Source organism: Acanthochromis polyacanthus, chromosome 1 (genome assembly GCF_021347895.1).
Source record: "Acanthochromis polyacanthus isolate Apoly-LR-REF ecotype Palm Island chromosome 1, KAUST_Apoly_ChrSc, whole genome shotgun sequence".
NCBI lineage: Eukaryota > Metazoa > Chordata > Actinopteri > Pomacentridae > Acanthochromis > Acanthochromis polyacanthus.
The window spans coordinates 23,246,517-23,271,807 of record NC_067113.1 but is presented as its reverse complement, the minus strand read 5'-3'; the positions used below and the strand labels follow the sequence as shown (position 1 = coordinate 23,271,807).

General features: G+C 41.2%; 1 protein-coding gene across 1 annotated transcript in view; it reads left to right on the top strand.

The window, feature by feature from the left end:
* spred1 (sprouty related EVH1 domain containing 1) overlaps nt 1–18,997 on the top strand; it is a 34,311-nt gene extending 15,314 nt beyond the window's left edge. Inside the window, exons 3-6 of the mRNA XM_022214850.2 lie at nt 3,216–3,384; nt 7,770–7,816; nt 13,339–13,494; nt 13,650–18,997. Of these exons, the coding sequence (XP_022070542.1) occupies nt 3,216–3,384; nt 7,770–7,816; nt 13,339–13,494; nt 13,650–14,336 (1,059 nt within the window). The 3' untranslated portion in view covers nt 14,337–18,997. The remainder of the gene's footprint in view (nt 1–3,215; nt 3,385–7,769; nt 7,817–13,338; nt 13,495–13,649) is intronic.
* The last annotated feature ends 6,294 nt before the right edge of the window (nt 18,998–25,291 follow it).

Below are 25,291 nucleotides of genomic sequence, written 5' to 3'. Positions count from 1 at the left end.
TCTGTCACATGCCAGACGACAGAGGAGGCCACCATGATGAACAAAATTTGGTGGTTCATGACGATATGACGTTAGAGGCTTGTTACAGCAAGGCGTCTAAATCACCTTTTTTTTTTTTTTTTTAAATCTTCTGTGACGGAACACATTTTATGTGTGTTTTGTGTTTACGGCGTGTTTGTGTTTTGTGCGTTGCTATCCAAGCATGTGTGTGGCACAGGAAAGGGTGTGACGGGAATGCTGTTGTTCACACAGGGTATAGACATGGTTCAGAGACCCCAGCAACTGTTCTGGGATGTGGTAAAACACCCCTGTCACTGCCAGAGTCCCCAGCCACCACAACAAACACCCAGCCATATGTAGGTCTGTCGAGATGCCACCCAGTGCCAGGGTGTCGGCATCAACCGCAGCGCTACCGACAGTCTGAGGGCATCAGAAGAAGAAGCAGAGCGATGAGTCCAAGAAAACAACAGCAACAAACAAAACCACATAAGAATATGTTAGCCATAGTCAGGAAAGACACATGGCAATATCAGCACTTGTTACCACTGTATTTTTCTTAACAATAACATCAGTGTTTTGATTTCAGAAGTAAATGAAAGACTGTAATTATGTTGTATGAATGAAAAGAGGCTTCGGGAAGAGCTCGTTGAGTGCTTGATTTATTTTGGTATGTCTAAAACACAGAAACGATAAATGGTCTACCACGTTTTGTGATATATATATATATATATATATATATATATATATATATATATACGCGTGTATTTGTCTTGTCAAAGGATACAAGTCCGGTGCTTTTATCCATCTGGAAACAGACATAAATTTTTTTTAAAAAAGCGATGACATCTCACATCCCTGACAGGAACCTGCGCTATACAGAGGAAAAGAGATCAGAGATGCAGTTATTTTGAAATCAAAAAAGACACAGCTTTGGCTGTTCCAAATTAGTTGATTGGGATGCATGAGATATGAGAGGAACGAGGGGAGAGTAGTTTGTAGTCAAAGAGCAGGAAATAGAGGTGGAGCCAGAAAGATGGGAGACGGAAGAAGAGAGGTGGAGGGGATCTGTCTATAAGCGCAGTGATGCGGCACAGAGTGTACTGGTGATGACTCAGCTGGCTCTCCATATAGCTACCAATCACTCTCCTTCTTTCCCCCTCCCTCCCCTCACACTCTCTCTCTCTCTTTCACTCTCCCTCTCATTCTCTGACTCTTTTAAAACTACAGATCTAATTGGTTGCTGATTACTTACCATACTGGCTCTCGGATTATGACAAATCTCCAGCTAAGCTCCCTGCCACTCCACCTCTCTTCCTGTTGTTCGTAGTCTGCCACTCCCTCTGATTGATACAGCTGTGAATGTGGTGTAGTCCAGGCTCACTAGAAATAGCTCTGCCTTCAGGCTAAGGCCTATTCGATACAATTTGTCTCTACTGTTAGCATTGTCATTCGATTGTTTTGGCTTTGTTTTGGCTAGCAGATATACTTAACTGCTTTTATTTTTTGGACAAGGGGGAAAAGCTGTTTATCAATTTCAGTGTGTCCTACTAAACCCTCAAATCTCAGTGTTTAAATATCAGTGCTTACCCTTCTTTGTGTTGTGTTTTTTCATGCAGTGACTTCTCTTATATCCTCAAAACAAACAGATGCATTCCAAGACAATTAAGACGATAACATATTCTTTTATTTCACGCATTTTTGTTGAAATGACTCAGGTTGTCATTACGATTTTTTCAGCAACAATATTGTGTGCTGTGTAGCCTGATGTCTTTCACCTGGTTTCTTCCTCCTCTCACACTGTCTTCACTGCTCTTTGCATGTCTCACCTCCATCTGTCTTTGTCCCTCTCCTCCTTTAACATCTCCTGCCTATGTTCCCTTTCTGTCTCTCTTTCTGTCAGGGTGGCTCCTCCTCCTCCTCTCTTTTCTCTGAGCACATTGTGGAATGCGGTGTTAAGTATCATCCTTCCATGCAACTGTGATACTTCCTCCTCTGTCGGCCTTGCTGTGCGCTCACCTTACCTGCTCCGGCTCCATTCAGTCTCGCCTCCACAATCACCCCCAGAGGCACAGCGGACCCCTCCTCCTCCTTCTCCTCCTCCCTTCCTTGCCACCCCATCCTCTCACATCCATCCCTCCCTTCATCCACTGGCTCTGGGTAAACACACAGTCTTAACCGTTGCCCTTCCTTTTCTTGTTGGAGGCATGTACGCAACAGTGACATGAGGACAGACACTGTGAGCTACGTTACGGCACACTTGCATTGAGCGTACGAAGCAACTCGCACAGACAGAATGAAATGTAGACCTGTGTACTCCCCCTCCGACACACGCATATCACATATCATCAGCCTCTTGTACAGCTGCCACATATCAGCCTCCTAAAGTGAGCATGTTGACTGTTATCCAGATCCAGGGGGAACTGTGCCATCTGCTTTCAGCCATCGAGAATCGGTTTTGTGACTGTTATCCTCCGACAAGGCGTTTGCGCCGCGAAGATGCACGGTGAAGCACTTGGGTCATTGAGCTTTTCATCACACCAGCTCCTGTGCTCACGCGTTCTCTCACGCAGACCACCATGCACACGCTCGCACATTCACACTCCGTTAAGCCACCTCTCGTGCACGTCAATAAAAACCTCAAAGACTGTAATGGCTGTCTCTCATTTCATTTAATCTGCCTAGAGGAAGGCCGGGAGGCGGCCCAGTAGCCCTGATTAATAATAGGCTTTGGAAACACAGGCTCTCTCTGCCATACACTTGGGCTTCCTGGCTCCAAAACACCTCCACACACCCACACCCTCCTGCCACCGCTGCTCTTCAAGTTTAACATCATCTGTAATGAAAACCCCACCATTTAGAATGTGTTTTACAAATTATCCCTAAAAGAACGTGAAATTATTGGGTTTAGGGTGACCTTTTTTTTCAGTTTCTATTTTAGAAACTCTGGAGTTACCGTATGTGTAGTTCAAGATGCAGAAATCTTCTCTCATACTCTTCCTTTTTTTTTTTCTTTGCTTGTGTTGGATTGATTGAATGTGACGCATTAAAACGGCTTAGAGAGTTAGATGAAGGATTTATATGCGTGTTCCCCAGCGAGTTCCATCCTCAAACCCATTAAACCACACCGTTTAAAGTCTGCATCCAGTTTGTATACTAACATCATGAAGTGCAAATATACTTCTTTTTATTCAGGCTGTATGTGTGTGTGTTTTTAGGTGGTACTGGAATGTGTTCTGCAGAAAGACCTAGTCTACAACAAAGTCAACCCCATCTTCCACCACTGGAGGATCAATGACAAGAAGTTTGGACTGACCTTCCAGAGTCCTGCTGATGCCCGCGCCTTTGACCGGGGCATACGCCGGGCCATTGAGGACATCCACCAAGGTGGGTGTGTTGCCATGGTGTCTGCCTGTGTGTGTGTTTTGGGTGTTTAGAGCAGGTCAAACCAAAGATAACAGCAGCAACTAAGCAGAACGTACGTTAACTTACAAATCAGTCAGCCAGCACTGACTATTGTTTCCTTATCAGAAAAATCAGTGCAGCCCTGAGTATTTTTGTTGACTACCCTCACTGCCTTCTACCCTCTCAAACTAATCAGCAAAACATCAGGTTTGTTTGGAACTGCCTCCAACAGTTTGCACTATAGTACGTGTACTGGCAGCCATTCAACACATGTAAAATAATATATGTGTGTGTGTGTGTGTGTATGAATGCTTTCTACTGGTGGGCTTCTACAGCCTTTCTTCCTGCTTGTTTATCTTTGGCTCGTAATGGCTGACCTGGCATCTGTTCTAGGAGAGATGTGTAGCGTTGATTAGCGTTGATGACTCCCCCACCACTGCTACCTGCTCACTCACCCAAGCATGACCCCTCCTGTGTTATCTTATCAGTCCCAGCTGCCCAGATAAGCTTGCCACTTCCTGTAGAGACTGGCAGTGCAACACTGTGCCCAGACAGCGGGTGATATAGGACATGAGACGATTGGAGCATAAGGAGAAACACGTAGAATGGATGGCAACCTGAGATAGGGGCCGAGCTTTAGTACGAAGAAACTTGACCACCAGCTTTTGTGCTTTTTGTACTTTGCACAGTCTTGGTAGGTAGGTTTGAGGACTGGCTAGACTAGTTGAGGAAAAAAAAAGCTGGCTTTGGTGTGGCTATGTACAGTGTGGCAGTTATGCTTTTTTTTTTTTAAAGAGCTAAGCTAGATATTAGTCTGGTGTGAAGTTGAGTCTCTTAGTTGAGTTGGCAGCTTTGGGTCCTGATAAGCATTATTTTTCTGTACAGTGCCAGAGGTTGCAAAGTCATCCAATTAGAAGGAGAATCGCCAACTCAGCAATCTGCCACCCAGCCCCGTGTTACACAAGAGGCTGGCTGGCTGGGGAGCTATAATCTCCTTTACTCTCTAGACCTGGGAACCCTGGGGAGCATAGAGAAGGTACAACAGAACATATCATAAAAGCTTATCACTGCTGGGCATCAGTTGCTTCTTGCCCACAACCATTTATCTGAGATTTGAACTTCCTGGGCAGAAGTCCACATGGTGTCTGGGTTAAAGGCAACCATGGACAATTGCAGGGCAGGCTTTGCGAAATGCTTTTCCTCTGAATTTTGAAGAAGCAAGAGAACAAAGACAAATGAAAACTATAAACTTAACACTATTTTATAACAATGTCATATTGAAGGTACACCCCCTGTCATAAGTTTTAGGACAGATTCTAATTTATTTGAATGAGAAAGTGTTCTAAAACTTTTGACAGGGGGTGTAATTTTTCTGGGCTTATCAACTGGTTGGCCTAAAATAGCCAAAACTTCCAGTTTCCTGTTGGGGGGGATTTTCCACCACAGATATGCCACCTTTCACAATTTTTTTGACATTTTACAGACCCATCAAGAAAAACATTGTCAGTATAATTGAAAAGAAAGCTAATAGGTAGTGCTAGTTCACATAACACAGTGCTTTGTAAAGAAGTTTGAACATCTCTAGTAGCAGGGCATTGTGATTATACACCTTCACCTCAGACTGTACGGTTTTGGTCTCCAAGTAAAGAATTCTATTCTTTTGTGTGAATGTCAGCTACAGCAGGTGATGGTGGATTTCAACTCCCTAGAGCCAGCCCTTCTCTCTCTCTCTCTCTCTCTCTCTCTCTCTCTCTCTCTCTCTCTCTCTCTCTCTCTCTCTCTCTCTCTCTCTCTCTCTCTCTCTCTCTCTCTCTCTCTCTCTCTCTCTCTCTCTCTCTCTCTCTCTCTCTCTCTCTCTCTCTCTCTCTCTCTCTCTCTCTCTCTCTCTCTCTTTCCACTCATGTCTTCTCCTCGCTCTGTTTACTTCTTTCTTCTGGTATCTACTGTGTTCTGCCAGTGTTGTGTAATGCTCATCTCTTCTCTCATCTCACCCTGACCGGTCGAGGCAGACGGTCGCCCACCCTGAGTCTGGTAGCATCTGAGGTTTCTTCCTGTTAAAAGGCACTTTTTCCTCCCCACTGTCACCAAGTGCTTGCTCAAGGGGGAATTGTTGGGTTTCTCTCTGTTATATTGTAAGGTCTTGACCTTACTCTATAAAGTGCCCTGAGATGACTTGTGCTATGATTTGGCACTATATAAATAAAATTAAACTGAATTGAATTGAATTAATGCCTCTCCTCGGCACAGGCGGGCGAGTTCTTTTGTATTCCTGTTGCATCGTTCTGCTGCTGGACTGCTGCGTGAATGTGTGTGGGGAGAGAGGAGGCAGCAAGAGAGAATATGTTTGCCTGTGTGTATGTGTGCACACGTGTGTGTATCAGTCTTGCAGTCCTCTGTTGCCATGGCAACGCCAGGCACATGGCTCAGGCAGCTTCGCGGCCCAGCACTGCCAGAGTCGTGCTGCAGGAGGCCTCTTTCTCTCAGTTGTGGAGAAATGCATACACGCACATATACACAAACACCTTTCTCCATGTGATTCAGAGACAGACAGACAGACTGATGGACAGACTGTGTCTAACACAAGCCCAGTGAATTCTTCTGTCCTCTGTGACAGAGACAGCGTTACCATGTATCGCTGTATTCTCTCTCTGAATGCAGACAGGAAGACTGACACCTCCGTGCTTCAAATGAAGCCTCAGTGATCCTAATTAAATGAACCAAAGTATAAAAAGAACCTCTTGATGCCCCAGGTACAAACAGTTTCCCCCTCATCCCAGTGGAAATGGTTCTATCCCTGTTTTCTGCAGCATTGCCTCAAGAATTTTTTTCTTCTATCAATTTTCTTTAACATTTTGAATATAATGGCCGCTGCTACTTTCAGCGGAGATGCTGTAGTGTTGTGTGTTACCTGAAGCTGGCTAAAACTACATTATTGTTTAGGTTTAGTTTAGTAAATAGTGTTTTATTTAAAACTTGACCTTGTGTGCAAATGTAATTAGATGTGCTTTAGTATGACATGCATCATTCTGACCTGAGATAGTATCCTTTATGTAATCCAATTTTTTCTCAAACCATTCACCTAAACTGTCATTTAGCAGCAGCATTGCTGTTGAACTTGAAGCACATACTAGTATATGTCTGCTGTTTCTAGAGGCAAAAAGGTGATGCCTAACTGGTGGTTTTTTATCTTCAGTTTTGCTGATTTTATTCTCTTTTGTTCTTGGACTTCATTACATCTCCAACCGTATGTAGCAAAATTACAAATTGCATTGACTGTCATTACCATCCGGCTTGGTAAAAATTGTTTCAAAGACTATACTGAGATCACAGAGTTCTGACATCTGCACTAGTTTTTACTCAGTCTTTTGAAAATCAGATATAAATATCAATACTTACCGTGCTGTATGATCTCACTCTGCAGAGGGTGTTTTGGTTTTTTTTTACCCACAAATTCATACTAACCTGACATCTTGACTGAATTCAAATTGCTGGCATGTATGAACCCAATAAAAGTAACAGTGTATATATCGGATTATAAAAACTAAATCTGATACACTAGTACTACTTCTGGGTAGGTTTTTCATTGAGGAAGCCATCTCATAAACATTAGTGTTGTGAATATGAATATTTTCACCTTGCTTTATTAAAACTTCACTTCATGTAGAAATATTAGTAAAATTAGTGTCTGTCTTCAGATAATGGCATCAACAGAGCTCGTTTTAGGCTGTGAAGTAAGAAAAAGTGGTAACATGGTCAGCCTGATACCTGAAACATAAGCTCTGGCTCCAGTATCAGCAAGCTAGGTGTTTTGGATGCGGAAATGGCACGTGGCATTTTAGTCGAGGTCGGGGTTACATTATTCTAGGCATGCATATTTCATTAACTTCTGTGTGCCCCACTAAAACAAAGCAGCTTTCGTTTCCCCATTAGGCAACCGGCAGAGAGAAGCAGAAGTCTTGACCTATTCTGGCCTGACAAGAATCAGCCTTGTAAATCTCAAACATGCTTAGCAGTGGAGATGGCATCCGTTGACATTGAAGTAGTTTTGAAAGATAGAAGCTGAGGTTTAAAATCAGAATTTTTTGTTGGTTACATGCATTTGTGCAAGGAAGTTGATAAATGTACTGGATACTGGAGTTTTGAGTTTTTTGCCCTCTAGTGGTTAAGTTCCGTAAACAAGTCTTTCCAATCTTTGGGCAATGAAGTTTATGTATCCAAAATGCTAAAATACTGCAATGTGTAAGTGCAAGTGCTATTATACTGGTTTTGTAATGTATAAACGCAAGTATGCCTGTCTTGGTCTGGGTGCATAAACAATAAAGACAGTCCTAAAATCTTTTCTCATTTATGTCCACCCTCTCTTTCAGGTTGTCGGCCTTTTGGAGAAGGGGATACTCCTGAGGATGGACTACCGGTGAGTGAGCGCAAAGCATTTCTGGATAGCAAATGTAGTATGAACAAAATGTGTGTGTGCATACTGGCAGGACATGTTTGTCTTGCTGACTTTGTGGAGTGGGTTTACTCTGTTTTCTTCCTCACTTTTAAAGAGCAGGCAGGTCATAGCTAGAACTTGAGCCATGTGCTTGAGGCTTGATGCGTCTCAGCCAGGTGCTGACAACTGCCTTTGTTTTCTAACAGTTGTTCTTTGAGATTTACAGGTGTTTAACCAGTGCCAGCCAGACCCTGAGGTGAAGCTGGGTGCTGGCCAGCAAATGTGATAGAGCAAGCATAACTGTCTCTGTGAACCTAACCTAGTAGCTGTCAGTCTTTTTAGGATTGATGTTGATATAATATCGCCTCAGGAGCTGGTTGGTAACAGGTGGATTCATGTACATTGTGATTTTGATGTTCTCCAACTTGAAGAAGAATACTTCATGAAAGAGGCGTTGTGACCATTTTTCTCCTTCAAAACAGCACAGATTCTCCTCGGTACAGTTGTGTGCATTTCTGAAGGTACTTAGCAGGTTTTTCTAAATATCTGTACATGTAGGCTGTCTCCGTTTCTTCTGTTTGACAACTTTCCATCTGTTGCAGGACTCCTTGTTTCTCTTGTCTCTGAAGATAGATCTTTATTCCTTTTGACTACATGTTTGGGGCTGTCTTACACTGCAGAATAAATTCTGGACAAGCTGACACCTTCCTGCTAATAGGGTTAGGAGCCGGGCGTTTGGCAGGGTTTTGACTGTCAACGTGCTGTTAAGAATGTTGTGTTCTCTTTAAGAGAGAAAGGCAGCAGTTATATAGTTCAAACCAACACGCCCATGTTAATTTGTTTTAGATATGAGGACTTTTACAGGAAAGCCAGTCACCTGTTCTACTTATGATGGTAAAGTAGGTGAAAAGGCTCCTTTGTGAAAGGAGGGGCTGTAATGTACACTTAGTGACATGAAATATAGAACCTTTCTGTGCACTATAAAGCAATCCAACCTAACAGACTTGCATTAAAGGCTACCTTGGTGAAACACGTGTGCTGATTCAACTGGTGTTTCTAGTTTTTGCTGACTCTGTTTATTGAAAATGCCCCACCAGTACAACACGCTGTCCATATGAGCTGATTTTTGATATCATAAAGCACTCCATGTGGCAATAGTTTCTAGCTCCGAGTTCATTGCACTTCCCAGAGGCTTGTCATTATGTCTGACCTGCCTGGTTTCTGACGCCCTGGATGATCTGGACTGGAAGAGCAGCCAAAGAAGGAGAGCTGCGTTCCTGTTCCTGTGGCGAAGTTCCTCTTTAAGGAATCAGCCCGAACATACAGGAAATCCAATGGCACCACTGTTGCTAGGCAGCAGGGGGTGGAGGGGGGGTGCAGCCAGAGAGGGGTAGAAGGGGGTGTTCACAAGGTTCAGTGAGCCACCGAGGGTGTCACCATGGTGATTTGGCATCCGAATGTTGCGGTCGGAGACCTGGGCTACAGAGAAAGAGAAGTGAACCAGAGGCAAGTGCTGCAGCTCGAGAACCAGCAAATGCCACCACACAGCAAGGTGTAACATTAGCTGAGCTGCTCGATGGTTCGTCATGAAGCCACACCACTGTGTGTACAGACAGAGTGCTTACTAAAAACAAATTGTTCTGATCGGGCCTTTAGTTTTTGCTATTGGTTGGGCCTTTGGAAGCAACAGATCTACCTGTAGTAGTTGTGACCTGACATACCAGAGTCACATCATCATCAAGCCTTGTTCAGGTCCTTGATTAGACTCAGACATCTCTAAAAGTCTTTTGGTGTTAAAATGTACTGGAATTCATGCTAGCCTTGTATTGTTGTATGTGTGAGGAGAGTTGTTCATGCATTAGTGTGTGTGTGTCACTGTACATGCATTGAAGACGGTCTTCTCCACCCACATCCTGCCCACTGAGGCTGAGCACCCACATGTATGCCCTTCACAAGCTTACCACATTCTTCCTCACTCAAAAATACACTCACAACACACACAAACACACACACACACACACATGCATGTACGATATACACATGCAACATATTTTACCCATAAAGAAAAGTGGTTGCGCAACACCCTACTCAGCTGTGATGACCCACTGCCGGGAATTATGCTGTACGCCACAGTCCTTCCGCTAGTACAAAGTAAAGTGTGTGTGTGGGTTTTTTTTTTTTCCGAATGCCACAGGAAAACATCCGCAACTAATTTAGCACTGGCAGGAAGTTTTCTCTTATCAGTTTTGTACACATTGGTTTTGTTGGCCAGTTGATTTTTGCAACCTCACTCAGTCTCTGTGACTGGTTTGGTGTGGCTTGATGTTTCTCTATAAAGAATCTTGAAAGCTAGGATGATAGTTAGCCAGAAATTTGGTATTTTGGCAAATGTGCTTATTGGCTTTCTTTGCTGAGAGGATTGATAACACTTTCATCACAACATCCAGCAGTTAGTTAGCATAGCTTAACATAAAGCCAGCTAACCTGGCTCTCTCCAGATGTTAAGAAGACTGAATTAGATTTTTAGATCATTTCTAAAATCTGTTGCTAAAATTAGCCTCTTGAATTTTTATCGTTGCTTGGCAACAATGTCCACTGCTAGTGTGATAATCGTAACCAGCTTGATTTTTACTCCTGAACATCAAACATGTTTGATATTATTGGGGGCATTCTGTGAACAGATCAGGAAGTTTTAAGACTTAATCTGTAAACTTCTCTCATTAACAGATAATCTAAACATCAGCTCAGACCATATTTCTCCTTCAGTTGTCAGGAGGATTGAAATAAGTCAGCCTGAAGCACTGGTAGTGTGATTCTGGCCTGTAGTGTTGGACAAGGGCAAGCTAGCTCTTTTCCTCTGTTGCCAGTCATTTTGTTAAAGAAAGCTCAAGGCCCACGAGCTGTGGCTTAGTCTTTGGCATCCCAGTATGAAAGTAGTATTAATCTTCTTCATCTCACTCTTGGGAAGAAAGCAAGTTATCTCATTTCCCTAAATGTCAAACTGTGCTTTTAAGCGATGCATGACTTGGCTGTACTACTTCTTTTTTTTAAGTTGGCAAGATCCAGAGATAAGCACTACTCATGATTTCTGGAGTGTGAGGAAAATTTATACAGATGCAAACCATTTTATGTTGGTATTGGTAATGTCCAAACGTGCACATTGTATTTAGTTCTCTGGTCTCTTATGTAGTGCAGAGAGCTGGTGTCTTGAGTAAGATCTTTAGTGGGCCGACCCCAGCCTTCCCTGTCCCGAACCCCTGTGCCTTTGAGGGCGGAAGTGCACGGATCCCTGATGTTGGTATGGAGCCAGGTTGCCCCTGGCTCCCACCACCTCCATTCCCCCTCTGTCCCTCCCCTCCTCCCCTCTCCCCTCCTCCCTCACCCCGCCACATCTCTAGGGTCAGATCAGCTCCAGATTGGCCCCCACGCATGCCTTTGAATGGTGGGGCTTAGGCAAGCGCTTTAAAAGGAAGCCCAAGTCTGTTTCCCATTTCGCCCCCCACCTCTCCACCCCTCGCCTCCTTTCTCTCTTTCTCTCACATACACACACACAGCTGTCATCTGGCTTTTTAAGTTCTGTGCTGCATTTCTCCAGCTGGAGCTGGTTTATGACATTCCCTCGGCAGACTCTTTGGCCTCTCGCGCTCTCTCTGTTTCTCCCTTTCTCTCTCACACACAGACACACACATGAATACAGCACAATCTCATTTTTTCCTGTTCTGTTCTTTCTCTTCCCTCTCCCTCCACTGTGTTCTATTCCTCATATTCCCCTGCAGACGCCGTGGATGTGTGTTACACCACTTGGTATGTTTGGAGGCAAAGAAGGAGCAAAGTCGCACACATACACGCACCATGTGTTAGCAGTCTGGGGGGGTGGAAGAGGACGGGAGGGGGGAAGAGAGGGAAAAAAAGAAGTCAAAGGAAGCATCTCTTAGCAACCACAGGACAGTAATTACTGTAGCAGCAGCTGGGAGCAAACCAGATTTCCGCTGTGCGTTAAAGCACTGGCGTGGGCTACTTTACACACGGCACTGACTAACCAGAGCCAGCAGCCTCCTCCACACGCAGAGAAGAGAGAGGGAGAGAGGGTGGGAGAAGGAGAAGAGAGGAGGACTAACCCTGCCTTGATGAGGTCGGGATGTGTGTGGGAAAAGAGGGACAGCTCGCCAGTGTGTACAAGGCTCGAATATGGTTGGATCGAACTCGTGTGAAGATACCTCGACATGTGCTCATCCATGTTTGTGTGTTTTCGAGTGGGCCTTGAAGAGAGAAATAACCGGCTTATTTGGATCTTTTTCAGACATCAATTTTTAGATTCATATTAAAAATGCTAATATTTAATTGTTTTTGAAGCATGTACAAATTGGCACATTTTTGAATTGGGGGTTTAGGTGTGTTTAGTTATGCTTCCAATTTAATCAACACCAATTCTCGTTATTTCCATTTAATTTTCATGTTCCGCACACTAACCTGAACTTGTGAAGATGGTTGTACTGAAAAAATCCTGCACAAAACGTCACAAGGCTCTTCATGTAATAAACGACTATCCTCCCCCTTCTCTCATCACCTCTGCATGCATGAATCATGAAGTCGCCAATGCTTTCCATTTTGTTGCTGAGTGCTAAAGTATCAGGCCTTTTCTCTTGGATTTTCTATTTATTTCATTTCTGTAGATGTGTAGAAATATTTTGTCTTTATTTAATGCCATCTGTGGCATTCACAAGATGTTATTTATAGACGTCTCATCCTGATTGATGTCGACATTGATCGTTCCTCTTGTAATTATGAGATTATTTGGCGGGAGGTGGAAGGAATGTTAGCGTACATTCCCTTTTCTTTGCATGGTCTCCAACATTTTTCTCGTTTTAGTTTTTTTTTTTTTTTTTTTCCCTTTGCAAGAGCCTTTTTTTAGGTCCATGTTTGTAGATTTTGCATCAGTTAAAATGTTTGTGGGAACACATGCAAGGCTGATGGGAACTCAGAGTTCTTAACAGAAGGGCCTTGAGTCATCACCACACAGCACAGTCATTTGGCCGAGCGTGGGTGCAGGATGCCCCCTGGTGGTTAAAGTGGAACACACACAGCCTACACACCCTGAGTCAAAGCTGTTGTGGTCATGAAAACTGAATTGATTGACCGTTTGTGGTTTTGACATTGAAATAGTAATGCAGAATGTGAGAATGACAAGTGTTTTGGGCTGGAACTCTGTGTATTTACGCTGTTTGTTTGTTTGTTTGTTTGTTTTTATATATAAATTCTTTAAAACATTTGATGCTACCTCGAGACTAAAATGGAATCTTTAAATTTTTTTTCTAGATGCTGTGACTGTTTAACAAAAAATGTCAAAGTATTGTTGCATCTTCAGTGTTTAAATCTATCATTTTTGTCAATTAAATCATGAATTAATCAGCTGTTGTACCAAATAGGTGTTTTATGTTCTTTGACGTGTCCAGAGAATTTCTTGTGTTTCTAAGTTTTATATTTACCTGATTGTGTGTCTCCAGGTGTGTGATGAGCCTCCTTCCATCTGTACCCCAATGAAAGAGCCCTTCTCTCCGCTGAACAATGTTGTCTCCACCGAGCCATTCAGGGGCTGCTACGTCCGTGCCCAGCCCTTCGACGAGTTCCCCTCCAACAACCGCCGCTACCTGCCTCCACAGGTCTGTCTTTCCTCCACACAACCTAACATATATAGCTTATGAGATACAATTTTTTTTTAATAAAATATTTTTTGTGTGTAGATGCTACCACACAGTGTTGTTTTGTTGTTGAGCAATCTGGCTAATTCTTAACTTTTTCCTCTTTCTCCTCTAAGTCAACTCGCCGTGTCAGTTTTCGCGTGGACGAAGAGGAGATTGTTCGCATCAATCCACGCAAAGACGTGCTCATCCGTGGCTATGAGGACTACCGCCACCCTGTCATGTGGAAACAAGAGACCGACCGTGAGGACCTGGACTTCCCCACCGCCTTTCACAAACTGGACAGTAAGAAGTGCGAGTACCTCTTCCCCGACGGCCCCGGTGGGGACTCCCACTCTGGCCCCGGTATGGGCATCGGAACAGGCATGGGGCTCGGTCTGGGCAAGGACACAGCCATCAAGACTCAGCCGTCGCCCCTGCTGAAGTCCAAGAAGGGCCGTCGGCGGCGAGAGGACGGCGAACGTTCGCGCTGCATCTACTGTCGGGAGATGTTCAACCACGAAGACAACTGGCGGGGGCAGTGCCAGGACGCCCCCGACCCCATTAAGCAGTGCATCTACAAAGTCAGCTGCATGCTATGTGCCGAGAGCATGCTGTACCACTGCATGTCTGACTCGGAGGGTGACTTCTCAGACCCCTGCTCTTGTGACACATCTGACGAGCAGTTCTGTCTGCGCTGGCTGGCCCTGGTGGCGCTGTCCTTCATTGCGCCCTGCATGTGCTGCTACCTGCCTCTGCGCGCCTGCCATCACTGTGGCGAGGCCTGCCGCTGCTGTGGGGGCAAGCACAAGGCCGCGGGGTGACCCAACGCCGGACACTGGGACACCCTCAAAGCTAGCTAACAAAGGAAGTGAATAAAAGCGGAAAATTAAAAGCCGACATCCTTTTTTCATTCCCCTCTCAGACGGGGTGATATGTTGTTGATCCCCAGCTCTGAGGGCTTTTGGAGATTTCAGTTTGTGTTTGTCGCCGACAAGCAGCAGTGGAGGACAAACCATATGCTTTGTGGGGGCTCTGAGCATCAAGCTAAGTTCAGGAGCTTAATCTGAGGAGAGGAGGAGGAGACGACGTCATGAATAATAGACTCGGAGATGTTACTACACACACCTGAACACACACACACCTCTCTCACATTCACACTCATACATCGACAAAGCCAGGCCACAAATATCAGAACTCTAGTACAAGTAATGTGTAACTTTATGAAGGAAAATTGTCTTTTGTACAGAGAGTGACAACTTAATGACAAAAAAGAAAACAAAACTATTCTGCGTTGAGAAAAAAAGTTCTTGCTGTTTGAGTATGCTAAAAGGGATATGTTCTTGCTTTTTTTGTGAATTTGCAGTTGGGTAACAGTGGCCTTTCCTTCATGGCTTAAGCATTTGCTGACAATGTAATTACTAGACAGAGAAAAGTGCACTAGAAATGGTATTCACCCTGAGTAAAGGTAACCCTCTCAAATTCTTGTGGTATATTAACCACCATGATTAGTGTAATCTTAACATTTGAGAGATGTTGCTGTGGAGGATGTAAGGCCAATTGATTTCCTTTCCATCAAATGTTTAAAATAAATTAAATAGTAACAGCTTGTTTTAAAGGTACAGCTTGACATAGCTCTTAAATTTGATTTAAAACATGTTAAAAGTGTTTTTTTGCCTTCTTGAGGTGATTTTAGACCATTTGTTTGCATTCCAAAATAAAGGGATCGATTCCACGATTAGAAGGGAAAATGGTAATGACTTTACCATGTTGAGTTCCCCCAAAACAATTTTACCACCTCAAGAGAATAGCATGATTAGAACCTCTTGAACCAGTTAAAGTGAAACCAATACAGGACAATTTCATTTACTTCAGTGAATCTCAGTTTCAGTCCAGTTATTTACTGCTGTTGTGAAATTGACGTTTTTGTTTCTTCATTGTTATTTTTCCTGCTCATTTTTCAAATTAGTTTTGAATCAAAGGTTGAAATGTTGCTCAACCAGCAAGTTTTGCTTTGGTGAGGTAAGGGGGTTACAGTGCTCCTTGGTGAAATGATGAGGCACTTAAATTATGCTATTCTTTGAAATGAGAACCCCTCAGATTTTGGGATTCGTCTGTACGTAAATTTAACTAATTTAACATCTACTTTGGCATGGGGGAAACCCCTCCTTAAAGCACTGCTCTCCAAGCTTTGGTTGCAGCACCCTCTCCAAATTTCTATGTTTGTCCCATGAACCTTTTTGTTTCTTTTTGTTTTCTTCATGTTTCCTGCATATGCTGTGTAAATGTAGTTTTACATTGTTCCTCAGAAATTAGTCCACTCCTTCCATGTGTCTTCATTTAACAGGCCCTGAATGAATGAATGCATTGTTTTAGGAATGCTGTGTATCTTGGCTATAAAAAAAATACATACAGGTGTTATATATGTGTGTGTGTGTGTGTGTGTGTGTGTGTGCATAGGTCTTCATATGCAAAGATGGTTTCATGTCATGTAACGTCAGCACTGACTGTGTAATTAAGGCTTTGACTCGTAACAGTACTTCCAGCTGCTTGTTTCTCAAAGCATCTTGACTGTTGACTTCAAAGTGAAAACAAACGAAATGCACTTGTTCGCTTTTTTGCAGGTAGATGAAGAAGATTGATTCCATTCTCACGCCTGTATGCTAAATATGAAGACTGCTAGCTTGGCTCTGTCCAAACATAGCCGAGTCTGACTGCCAGTACCTCTAAAGTTAATTAATTAACATGTTATACCGCCTTTGTTGAATTCATTAGAAGAGGGTGGAAAAAAAAAACAGTTTATGTAATTACAGGAGGTTATGTGTGGAGCTATTTCTTGGACGCTTATGGTGAGTTCCTAGAGTCCCTTTGTCACCATGAGATTGCCAGGCAATCGGCAGCGACTCCGGGAAGTCGTGGTGCCTGGCCAAAAAGTAGTCCCACACATCACCCCCTCTATAACTTGTCATTTTTACACTTGATTAAACAAACCAGCTATATGTGCTAAAAGCTCTAGAGATGCTGCCAGGTGGGTTATTTTACAGAGCCAGGCTAGCTGTTTCCCTCTGTTTCCAGTCTTTATGCTAAGCTAAGCTAGCCCACTTCTGTCTGCAGCTTCATATTTAGCAAATAGACATGAGAGTGGGATCAGTCTGCTCCTTTAGCTCCTGGTATGAACACAAATAAGGGCATTTCCCCAAATGTCAAACTACTCCATTACCATCCTTTGGGAAACGGGGTCTAGGTAGACTGTTTTTTGAGTCTTACTGTTTTGGAACCACAATGCCCTCCCAGAAGAGCAGAAAATTCTCAAGTGAACCAATACTGACTCAAACTATTCTGAACAACACTTGGTTAGAACAAAGTCCCGACAGTAATAACAGTTCAATTTGGATGTCTGGCTGCAATAACTGAAACGCTCCCTAACTACGGCATTGACTTGTTTCAAATTCGTGCTAACTGTAAAACGCCTCAGTTTTCAGTAGCAGATTTGGTACAACATCCAAATGCTGTCACTAAAAGATATGCATCTTTTCTCACCTCCTGTCACTCCAAGTTAAAAAAAAAAAAAAACAGTTGTAGTGGCACCTCAGTCTGAGTACAGGAGAAACATTCATTTTCCTAATTCCACCCTGACCAATGCTCCCTTTACTTTCTATGCAAACTTTGTAACGTGGGAAACACATTGACCTCTCTGCAGACTGAGTCAGTGACGGGACAGGACACTTTAACTTCTATATAGGTAGACGACCAAGCCCTGGTACCAAACTCCAAACACCTGTAAATACGTAACACTATATTTAAGTACTGATAAATAATCCCAGCTTTTTTTTTTTTTTTTTTTTTTTTTTTTTTTGTCTTTGAAATTTTAAAGATAGAGCTGTATTTATCGTTGCTGTCAGCATATACTGTAGCTTCAAATGACAGCATTTTGTACATAGGTCACCTTTTAGTATTATTTCACATTGAAAAGTAGAGGGCGTTTGTGGTGGAAATGACTATTGAGCTTCTAATAGAGTTTCTCTCTAGTTTTGTACGGTAGAAGGAAGGATAGCGCTAACACGGTACAGTAGTGGCAGTCCACTTGTTTCTAAAGTTTGATATATAAATATATATATATACGTACGTACATATAAAGCTGCTAGATACAATCACTAATTTTATTGTGTTGACAGAGAAAATCAGCTATGAACGACTGTTAAACCCTAACTCTCCAACAGCATATAACAGCGACAGTCAGTTTTCAAACGTTCGATTGCTCTGCGCGATGAAGTGGACACTTGTGCATGTGTGTGGGTGCGCGAGTGTTTCTATATATGTGCGTTCTTGTGTGCCCACGAGTGTGTCAGCGTACTGTATGTATGTCGGTTTCCAGGCTAGCTGGGCGGTGTGCGTGCGGGGTTGGTGTGTAACCAAATGTTTTGGTTGGTTGTCATATTCTCCCATTGTAATCGGACGGCCCTGCATTTTACTGCAAGCTGAACCAAGGTTTGATGAACCTGATTAAAACTTGCTGGCTGAGAAGCAAAAATGTAGGACGTGCATTTATACAAAGTGTAGAGAATGCTGAAATAACACTTCTCATTCTGCATTAACCAGCACAGTGCAACTTCCTGTCATGTACTGTATTATATATGCAACATGTGTCTGTCCGCTTTAATATATATATTTTTTTGACCTGCATTATATAAGACTTCAGTTTTAACCACTTTGCTGCTAGTCTTTTATCCTCTTTCAATCTTGGAAATTGTGCATATCTTTGGGAATGCATACAAGTGTACATTCTTGACATTGTGTAGATTAAAAAAAAAAAGAAAAAAGCTATATAAACCTGTTTCTCTTCAGTGTATTGTTTTAAAAAGGTTACTTTTCACAGCAGTTGAGTGGTTATGTTTCAATTCTCCAATGCTTTGGTGCACTGATGATACTATATGTAAGCTTTTTTTTCATCTTTCAGCGCTTGATGTAACATTTATGTGATTAGTTCTAAATAGTGGAAGACATTTGTGTTTTGAAACTTGCAGTATAAATGGTACTACTCTTAACTATTCTGTAAACACTGCCTGTTTTCTTTCTTTCTTTCACTCTCTCTCTTTGTGCATATTTCTTTTCCTGTGCATCTTTTTTCCCCCCCTCTTAAGTTTCTTAGTGCCATCGGCTTTCACATCCTGACAACCTCAAAAAAGTGCCTCACGTCCATCCTAGTTTCCATCTTACAATTTAACATCTCTCATTCTGGTTTTATTGGTTTCTACGCGTCTGGGTATTTCTTCGAGAATACCAAGTATCTGATGTAAAATTTATAGTACCAATAACTCATGTCATAGTTGTATTTTCTTTATACAGATGTAGCTTGTTACTTTTCATAAATATATAATGTAAATATGCATACATATGTTTGTAACTGTTTTTATGTTACATCATACACTTGTAATTTGACATATCAAATAACATTATCATAATAAAATGGTGAGTTTTAATCTTTTGTTGTGTGGACTCGATGGTGTTTCTTTTGGTAGTTCAGCTCAGAGGTGTGCAGACCTACCTGAGTGTTGCGCAGTGAGGCTTAAAAAGGAAGTACATATGCTCAGATCTACTGTAATACTGTATTCAACTCTGCCCATGCAGTTTTATTAAACGGAACTATTTAATTTCAATTTTTACAATAAACTAATTTAAAACTTCACACACTAGGAGCACACTGATTTCCTTATATGCAGTCTGGACTACCTTAAATAATGCTCTTCCTACAATAAAATAATGTTTAAAGTTAGAAATACTACATATAATTTCATGACATTCAAATAAAATGTTTTTGTTCCATTATAAAGCTAGAAATATGTGTCATGCATATGATTCAGATGCAATCAGAGTGTGATCAGACATGATGTGCGTCTGAGAAGACTTCCTGAAACCAACCTTTTAGGTCAGCATTCAAAGATTTAAGGTGGAATATTCCTGGGTTATTCCATATCACATCGACAAAAGATGGTTGCACCACCATCTCAGATTGTCTTCATTTTTTGTTATTCTGCAGAAGGGTAAAAATGATTGAGAAACCCAAAGTTACAGCCTCACAGGCCCACTGGTTTTCATTTTGCAGCCTGTTGAAGGAGGGGGGGTCCTTAATTTTTAAACTCCGTCTGTCATTTTTTGATGATTTCAAACCCTAATAACTCAGGAAGTACTCAATATATCTTCTTCAAATTTTCAAGTTCTTATAAATGTACATAGGTGCATAAAATAAAGTGGTCAGACAAGTGTTATGATGAAAATCTGTTGAAGCACAACCATTTAAAAAGTGCATAGGATTACAATAAGCTCTAAAATGAAATCATTTATTAAGTACTTAACATTACTCTGCTGGGTCAGGATAGGTCAGATTTTGTTGTCTGGGTCATTAGCAAGTTTTTGATACATTTATGGGACACTAAATGTGCCTAGGGAGGGCTAGGGAAGCTGTCAATCACAGGTCGTTTGCCAAAATTCGCCATATTTAAGCTGAAATTACTCCATGTGGACAAGGTGGCACATTTTTGAAAATTTGTAGGTTTGAAGATACACATGAAACCTTGTAGAAAAACTTAAAATGAACTTTGGTTCTTACTGTATTCATTCTCCACAGCTTATACCAATAAGGACGTTTTTCTCTTTCAGGTGGTGCTGGAAACATAGTGAACAAATCATATATGTTCTTATGTTTTGCATATATCCCATCAGATTTTGAAATGTTTAAAGTTCTCTTTTTTTCAGGTGGTGGTTGTGAATGTGCATGTGCTAGAAGACTAGTTTGCTTTGCATGCTAACTTCAGAGAAAGCCTGTGCTTTAGCTGAAACTAGTGGTGATTGGGTAGAGCATCTAGAGTAGTTGTTGGTGGTAATGCATTACAAACAATAAAGATGGCATCTATATGTCAGATAGGGAAGCTTCTGAAAAACAGCCATTTGTTGGTAAGGTGTGTTTCAGAAGATGATGCTGTCTTCTCAGTACAGGTAAAACAGCCAGGTGGAGACTGTGAACATTCCACCACAGTTAGTGAACCAGGTGACACTACAGAATCCACAGCTGAGTCAGAAGACATATCCCCTGGGCAGTACGTAGCATGTCTATATGATGGCCAGTGGTGGCTTGGCAATGTCAAGTCACATTCCTCAGAGCATTATGATTTTGAAGTACAATTTATGCACCCGCATGGACCAGCCAAGTCCTTTTACTGGTCAAAACATACAGATGAGTGCTGGGTGCCCAAAGAACATATCCTGTGTGTTGTTAGTCTAGCCGTGCTAGACAACCCACGGCAACGAATTTAATTCTACGCCAGGGTGGGTTTATTTACCCTCGGTAAGCCTCGAGGTTGGATGCTCCTAAAACTGGCCGACGAATCACCATGAAGTGTAGAGTCAGAAGGCGGGCGTAACTAAGTGACGACAGAGGCGCGACGATTCTGACAGAAACAACCGGAAACAACCATAGAAACAAGGATAGACAAGAAGATGGCTGCGCACAATAAACAGCAGTCGTTGAGCTCCATTAGCACTGAGTCTGAATAATCTTTCTGTTAACAAGTCTGTAATATACTTGAGCTTCACCCATTGACAGTATAAATAAGGCTTCACGGAACTACCGCATCCTCTGATTTCCGGCGCTCTAGGAACTACGTCAGCCTATTCGTTGCGCTGATTGGTTGTATACCTACCCAATTGCTGCAGTGATTTGAAAGACAACCTTTTAGCCCGCCTCCCTCCCTGTCGAGAGTTCCTAGACCCTTGCGTCTTCAGACCTGGGTCTAGCGCGGCTAGGCTACAGTAGTGTGTTGTCCCAGTGCCTGATGCAGTTGGTTTAGGGAGGCGTTATAGGTTTCCTGATGCAAGCATTTTAAAGAGAGTTGAGGACTTGTGGAGATCAAAGTCGAAAAATGTTGTCTAAATAACTTCCATGTCTCTAATATGTTTAATTTAGTGACATTTGATTGTGTAGTTTGTGTTTAGGTTGTAATTTGTAAGAAACCACCAGCTAGTCAAAAACGTCTACCCCTGTACACTTTGTACCTCATTTTCAAAATGTTGACAAGCAGAACCAAAGTTCTTTTGTAGTTTTTTTTAAAGTTAAGATAAATATTAAAAATTTTGCTAAGTATGAAACTTGTACAACCTTGTCCACAATCTGAAATTTTAGTTCAAAAATAGTCATTTTTTGCTAACGACCAATGTTTGAGACATTATTGCAAGGTTGTGAATAACATTTTCAGTACTAGTCATGCTTTGATACTTTATGTTGTATCCTACCAAACTGAACCATTTTTGAGGACCAGATGATCTCTCTTGACCAGGAAATGCCAATATGAAAAGCTTGTCTGAAGAATTTTTTCACATATTGAGAGGTCTGGTATACAAAATATATGAGACATATACCTTACTTGAAGCTCAAAATATTATGTAATATATACATATTTTTAGTCCTGAAAATTTCAAGCAGATATCTTGAGAGGTTCCTGAGACATAAAGTTGTGAAACTGAAAAAAATTACAGACGGAAACTTAAAAACATGACCGTTGCCCCTTTGTGGGCCTGTAGAACCATGAGGATTGGGTTTAGGACCTCAAACTTTTGGCTTTCCCAATGAAATGTGCCAAAGAATGGTACAAAAAATATGAAGCAATTTTGAGGTGGTGGGTGCAACCACTTTTCTGGATTTTTGTCTATTTGGTATGGAATGACCCTCCTTTAAACCACCTAAATTTCATGTTTTGATCATTATCAAGTGAGAAACCTCAATCCTGACTCCTCATAATGACGTTTGAGATTTCTGCTGCTGTTATTTGTTTAGTCCAGACTTAATGACAGAAATCCACAACTGTAATATTATTTCAGGACTCGGTTATTAAATGTCAAAACAATCCATGTGACTCTAAAAACTCAACAGCTTTACAAACTCTAAGACTAAACTCTCCACAAGGTTCCAAAATAAGTTGGACTTCTATATGAGAGCTTTAATTATTCTTCATCTACTTCCTGAAAAGTTTGGTCAATAAAAAAAGACAAAAACAAATATTTTCAGCTGAACTGAAGACAGACTTTGTGATTTTTCTGCTCACATGTTGTGTTGTTGTAAACTTAATAAATAGCCGCCTAACCCCTTGGAAACCAACGCTTGTCCTGTTTTTTGTCACTCCTGGGCGACCCCAGAAAGCCGGGTCGTAATGTTTTTTGAGCAACACACCAGGTATCAGAAGGTGGTTTTCAACTTTCTTTGTGAACTTTGTGCTTCAACTTTAAACTAAATTTACTTCACTAAGCCAGCCCTCTGGACTTCCAGTAAGCTGTGTTCCTATTGGCTGTCCAGGTGGCTGCTTGGTGTTATCAGGAACACCTGAGCAGCTCAGTGTCTTCCTGCTTTATTGCAGTCAAACATTTCCTCTGCTTCTCTTCACTGACTGGGTTTGGCTCCATTGCCTTAGTTTAGGCGTTGGCTTGCAGCTTCCAGCAGTAAAATCGTTTTTAATGTGTTTCTTGGTGTGTTTTAGGGCTTTGTACTGGATAGTTGTCTTGGTAAATGTGGTTCTTTAGCCACAGTTAGCACATGGTGCTAACGTGTGCAGTGATTAGTGGATTTGGTGCAGCTGAGTTGTGTCTTTATCTTGGCTGTAGTGAGTCTTTAGAGGTTTTTGGTCAGACACATTCTGTATTCTTGTTTGTGAACCAACGTTGGTTGTCCAGAAGGTAAGAGTTCCTGTCCTGATTCTCTGTTTAAAGAGGTTCTCTGGTAGGCTGCAGAAGACTTTAGCGTTTGGGTTGTGCTAGTTTGGTTTTTGTATGGTTTCATTTGGACGACTATCTTGAGGCCCTCCATGTGGTTTAGTGAAGTTTTCTGTAACAGTTCTCCAAAGCAACCTGTAGCAGAAGAGACTTTGAGAGTTTTTAGGAAGTTCTGGAGACCAGACTTCAGAGCAGCAGAAACATTTGTCAGCAGTTTGAGCAGGAGAAGGTGAGCTTCAGAGTAGACATGAGAAGGAAACCTTCTTGACCCGTGTGGTGAGGTCCTGTATGAAGAGTTTGAGCAGGTTGTGAAGAGTCTGTAGTTCTTTGGTCTGAAAGCACCAGAAGAGTCGACTCATTAAAGGAGAAAACGGGAGATATTGTTGGTTCTTCTGTCACTCTGCAGTTTCCTTAGACTGAATATCAAGTTTCTATTTTAAATGATTTACCATGTGAGCCCAAGAAGACTTCAATAAACTCCCTCCATCCCCTGGATACATATTTTATTACCATGTTAAATCTTTAAGTTTTAATCATAGCTTGAGCATATTTTTTTCTCTTTGCTTGTTTAGTTTTGTCATCTGTGTGAAAGGTGCTCAACAAAAAAAGTTGAATTGATAAACTGAATAACTGACTAACTCATGATTGCGACAACACAAGTATTTTCATGGTGATTTAAGAGTTTGTTTCATTTTTAAGGTTGGGGTTGAAATCTTGACAGAAAAGCTCAAAGAAACTGCATTTAAAAGCAATTAAATCAAAGAAAAAAACATTTAACACAAAACTTTCAAAAAGAAAATTAAACATTAAATGTAATTCAATTATTTTAAATGGACAAAATATTTAATTAGATTATTAAACAGAAGATACAAAACATGTAATTATGAAATTAAACATTTTTTGAACAAAAATATTAAACATTAAAGATGAAATATTTTAGCTCATTAAACATTTAAAAAATACAATTAAACAAGAAGAATATTAAACATTTAAAATACAAAACATTTAATTGGATTATTAAACCTTTAAAAAGACATTTATTGTTTAATTAGAAAATTAAATGTTTAATTAGAAAATTAAATCTGAAAGAGAATAAAACTTTAAATAGGAATAAAACAGAAAACACAATGAAGCATTTAAAAAGAAAATTAAACATTAAAAGGTGATCAATCATTTAAAAAGAAAAACCTTAAAGATTTAATCTAAAAATTAAACATTGGGAAAGAAAATGAAATTTTTCAAACAAGCTGATAAAACATTTGAAAAAACAACAATTAAACATTTAAAAAGACAAAACATTTCAAAATCAAATCAGACATTAGAAAAGAATAAAAGGTGAGAAAAGAGCAAAACTAAACATTTAAGAAGAATCAAACTAAAGACAAAACATTTGAAAAGACACCAGTTAGACTTTAGAAGATCAAATTAAACAGAACAGAAAATTAAAAAGAGCAAAAACAGATAAAGGTCTTAAAGCGTTTTCTAGTTTGAAATGAAAACATCAAGTTGTTTCTTCAAATATTTCCTCTTTCTGTGTTCTTGGTTTGATTGTGGACAGATTTACTAAGAGCTCATTTCAGAAAACTGCTTTCCAGATAAAGTCTACCAGTAGTTGAAGGCATCGATCAAACTAATGTTACCTTCTGATCTCCACAAACTTTACTATTCAGTGAAGAGAATCAAAGTTTGTTCAGGATTTCTAAGGAACCCACAGGTGAAGATCTGAGACGAACTCAGATCAATGGTCTAAATGTGAAATCAAGACTCATGGTCACAAGTTTTAAGGCTTCTGTTAACCAGAAAGTTCAAACTAACAGAAATACTGAGAAACTTTTAAAACTTCAGCCCTCAGACTGTCTAAAGGTTCAAACTAACAGTGAACTCCTCAGAAACTTAGAAGATATCAGTCCTTGGACTGTGAAAACTGTGGGACTTAGAAAATTTCAGCCCTCAGACTGTGTGAAAGCTCAGGTCCTGAGGAATCGGGAGGTGTGGAGGCTTTGGAAAGTGTTGGAACTGAGGC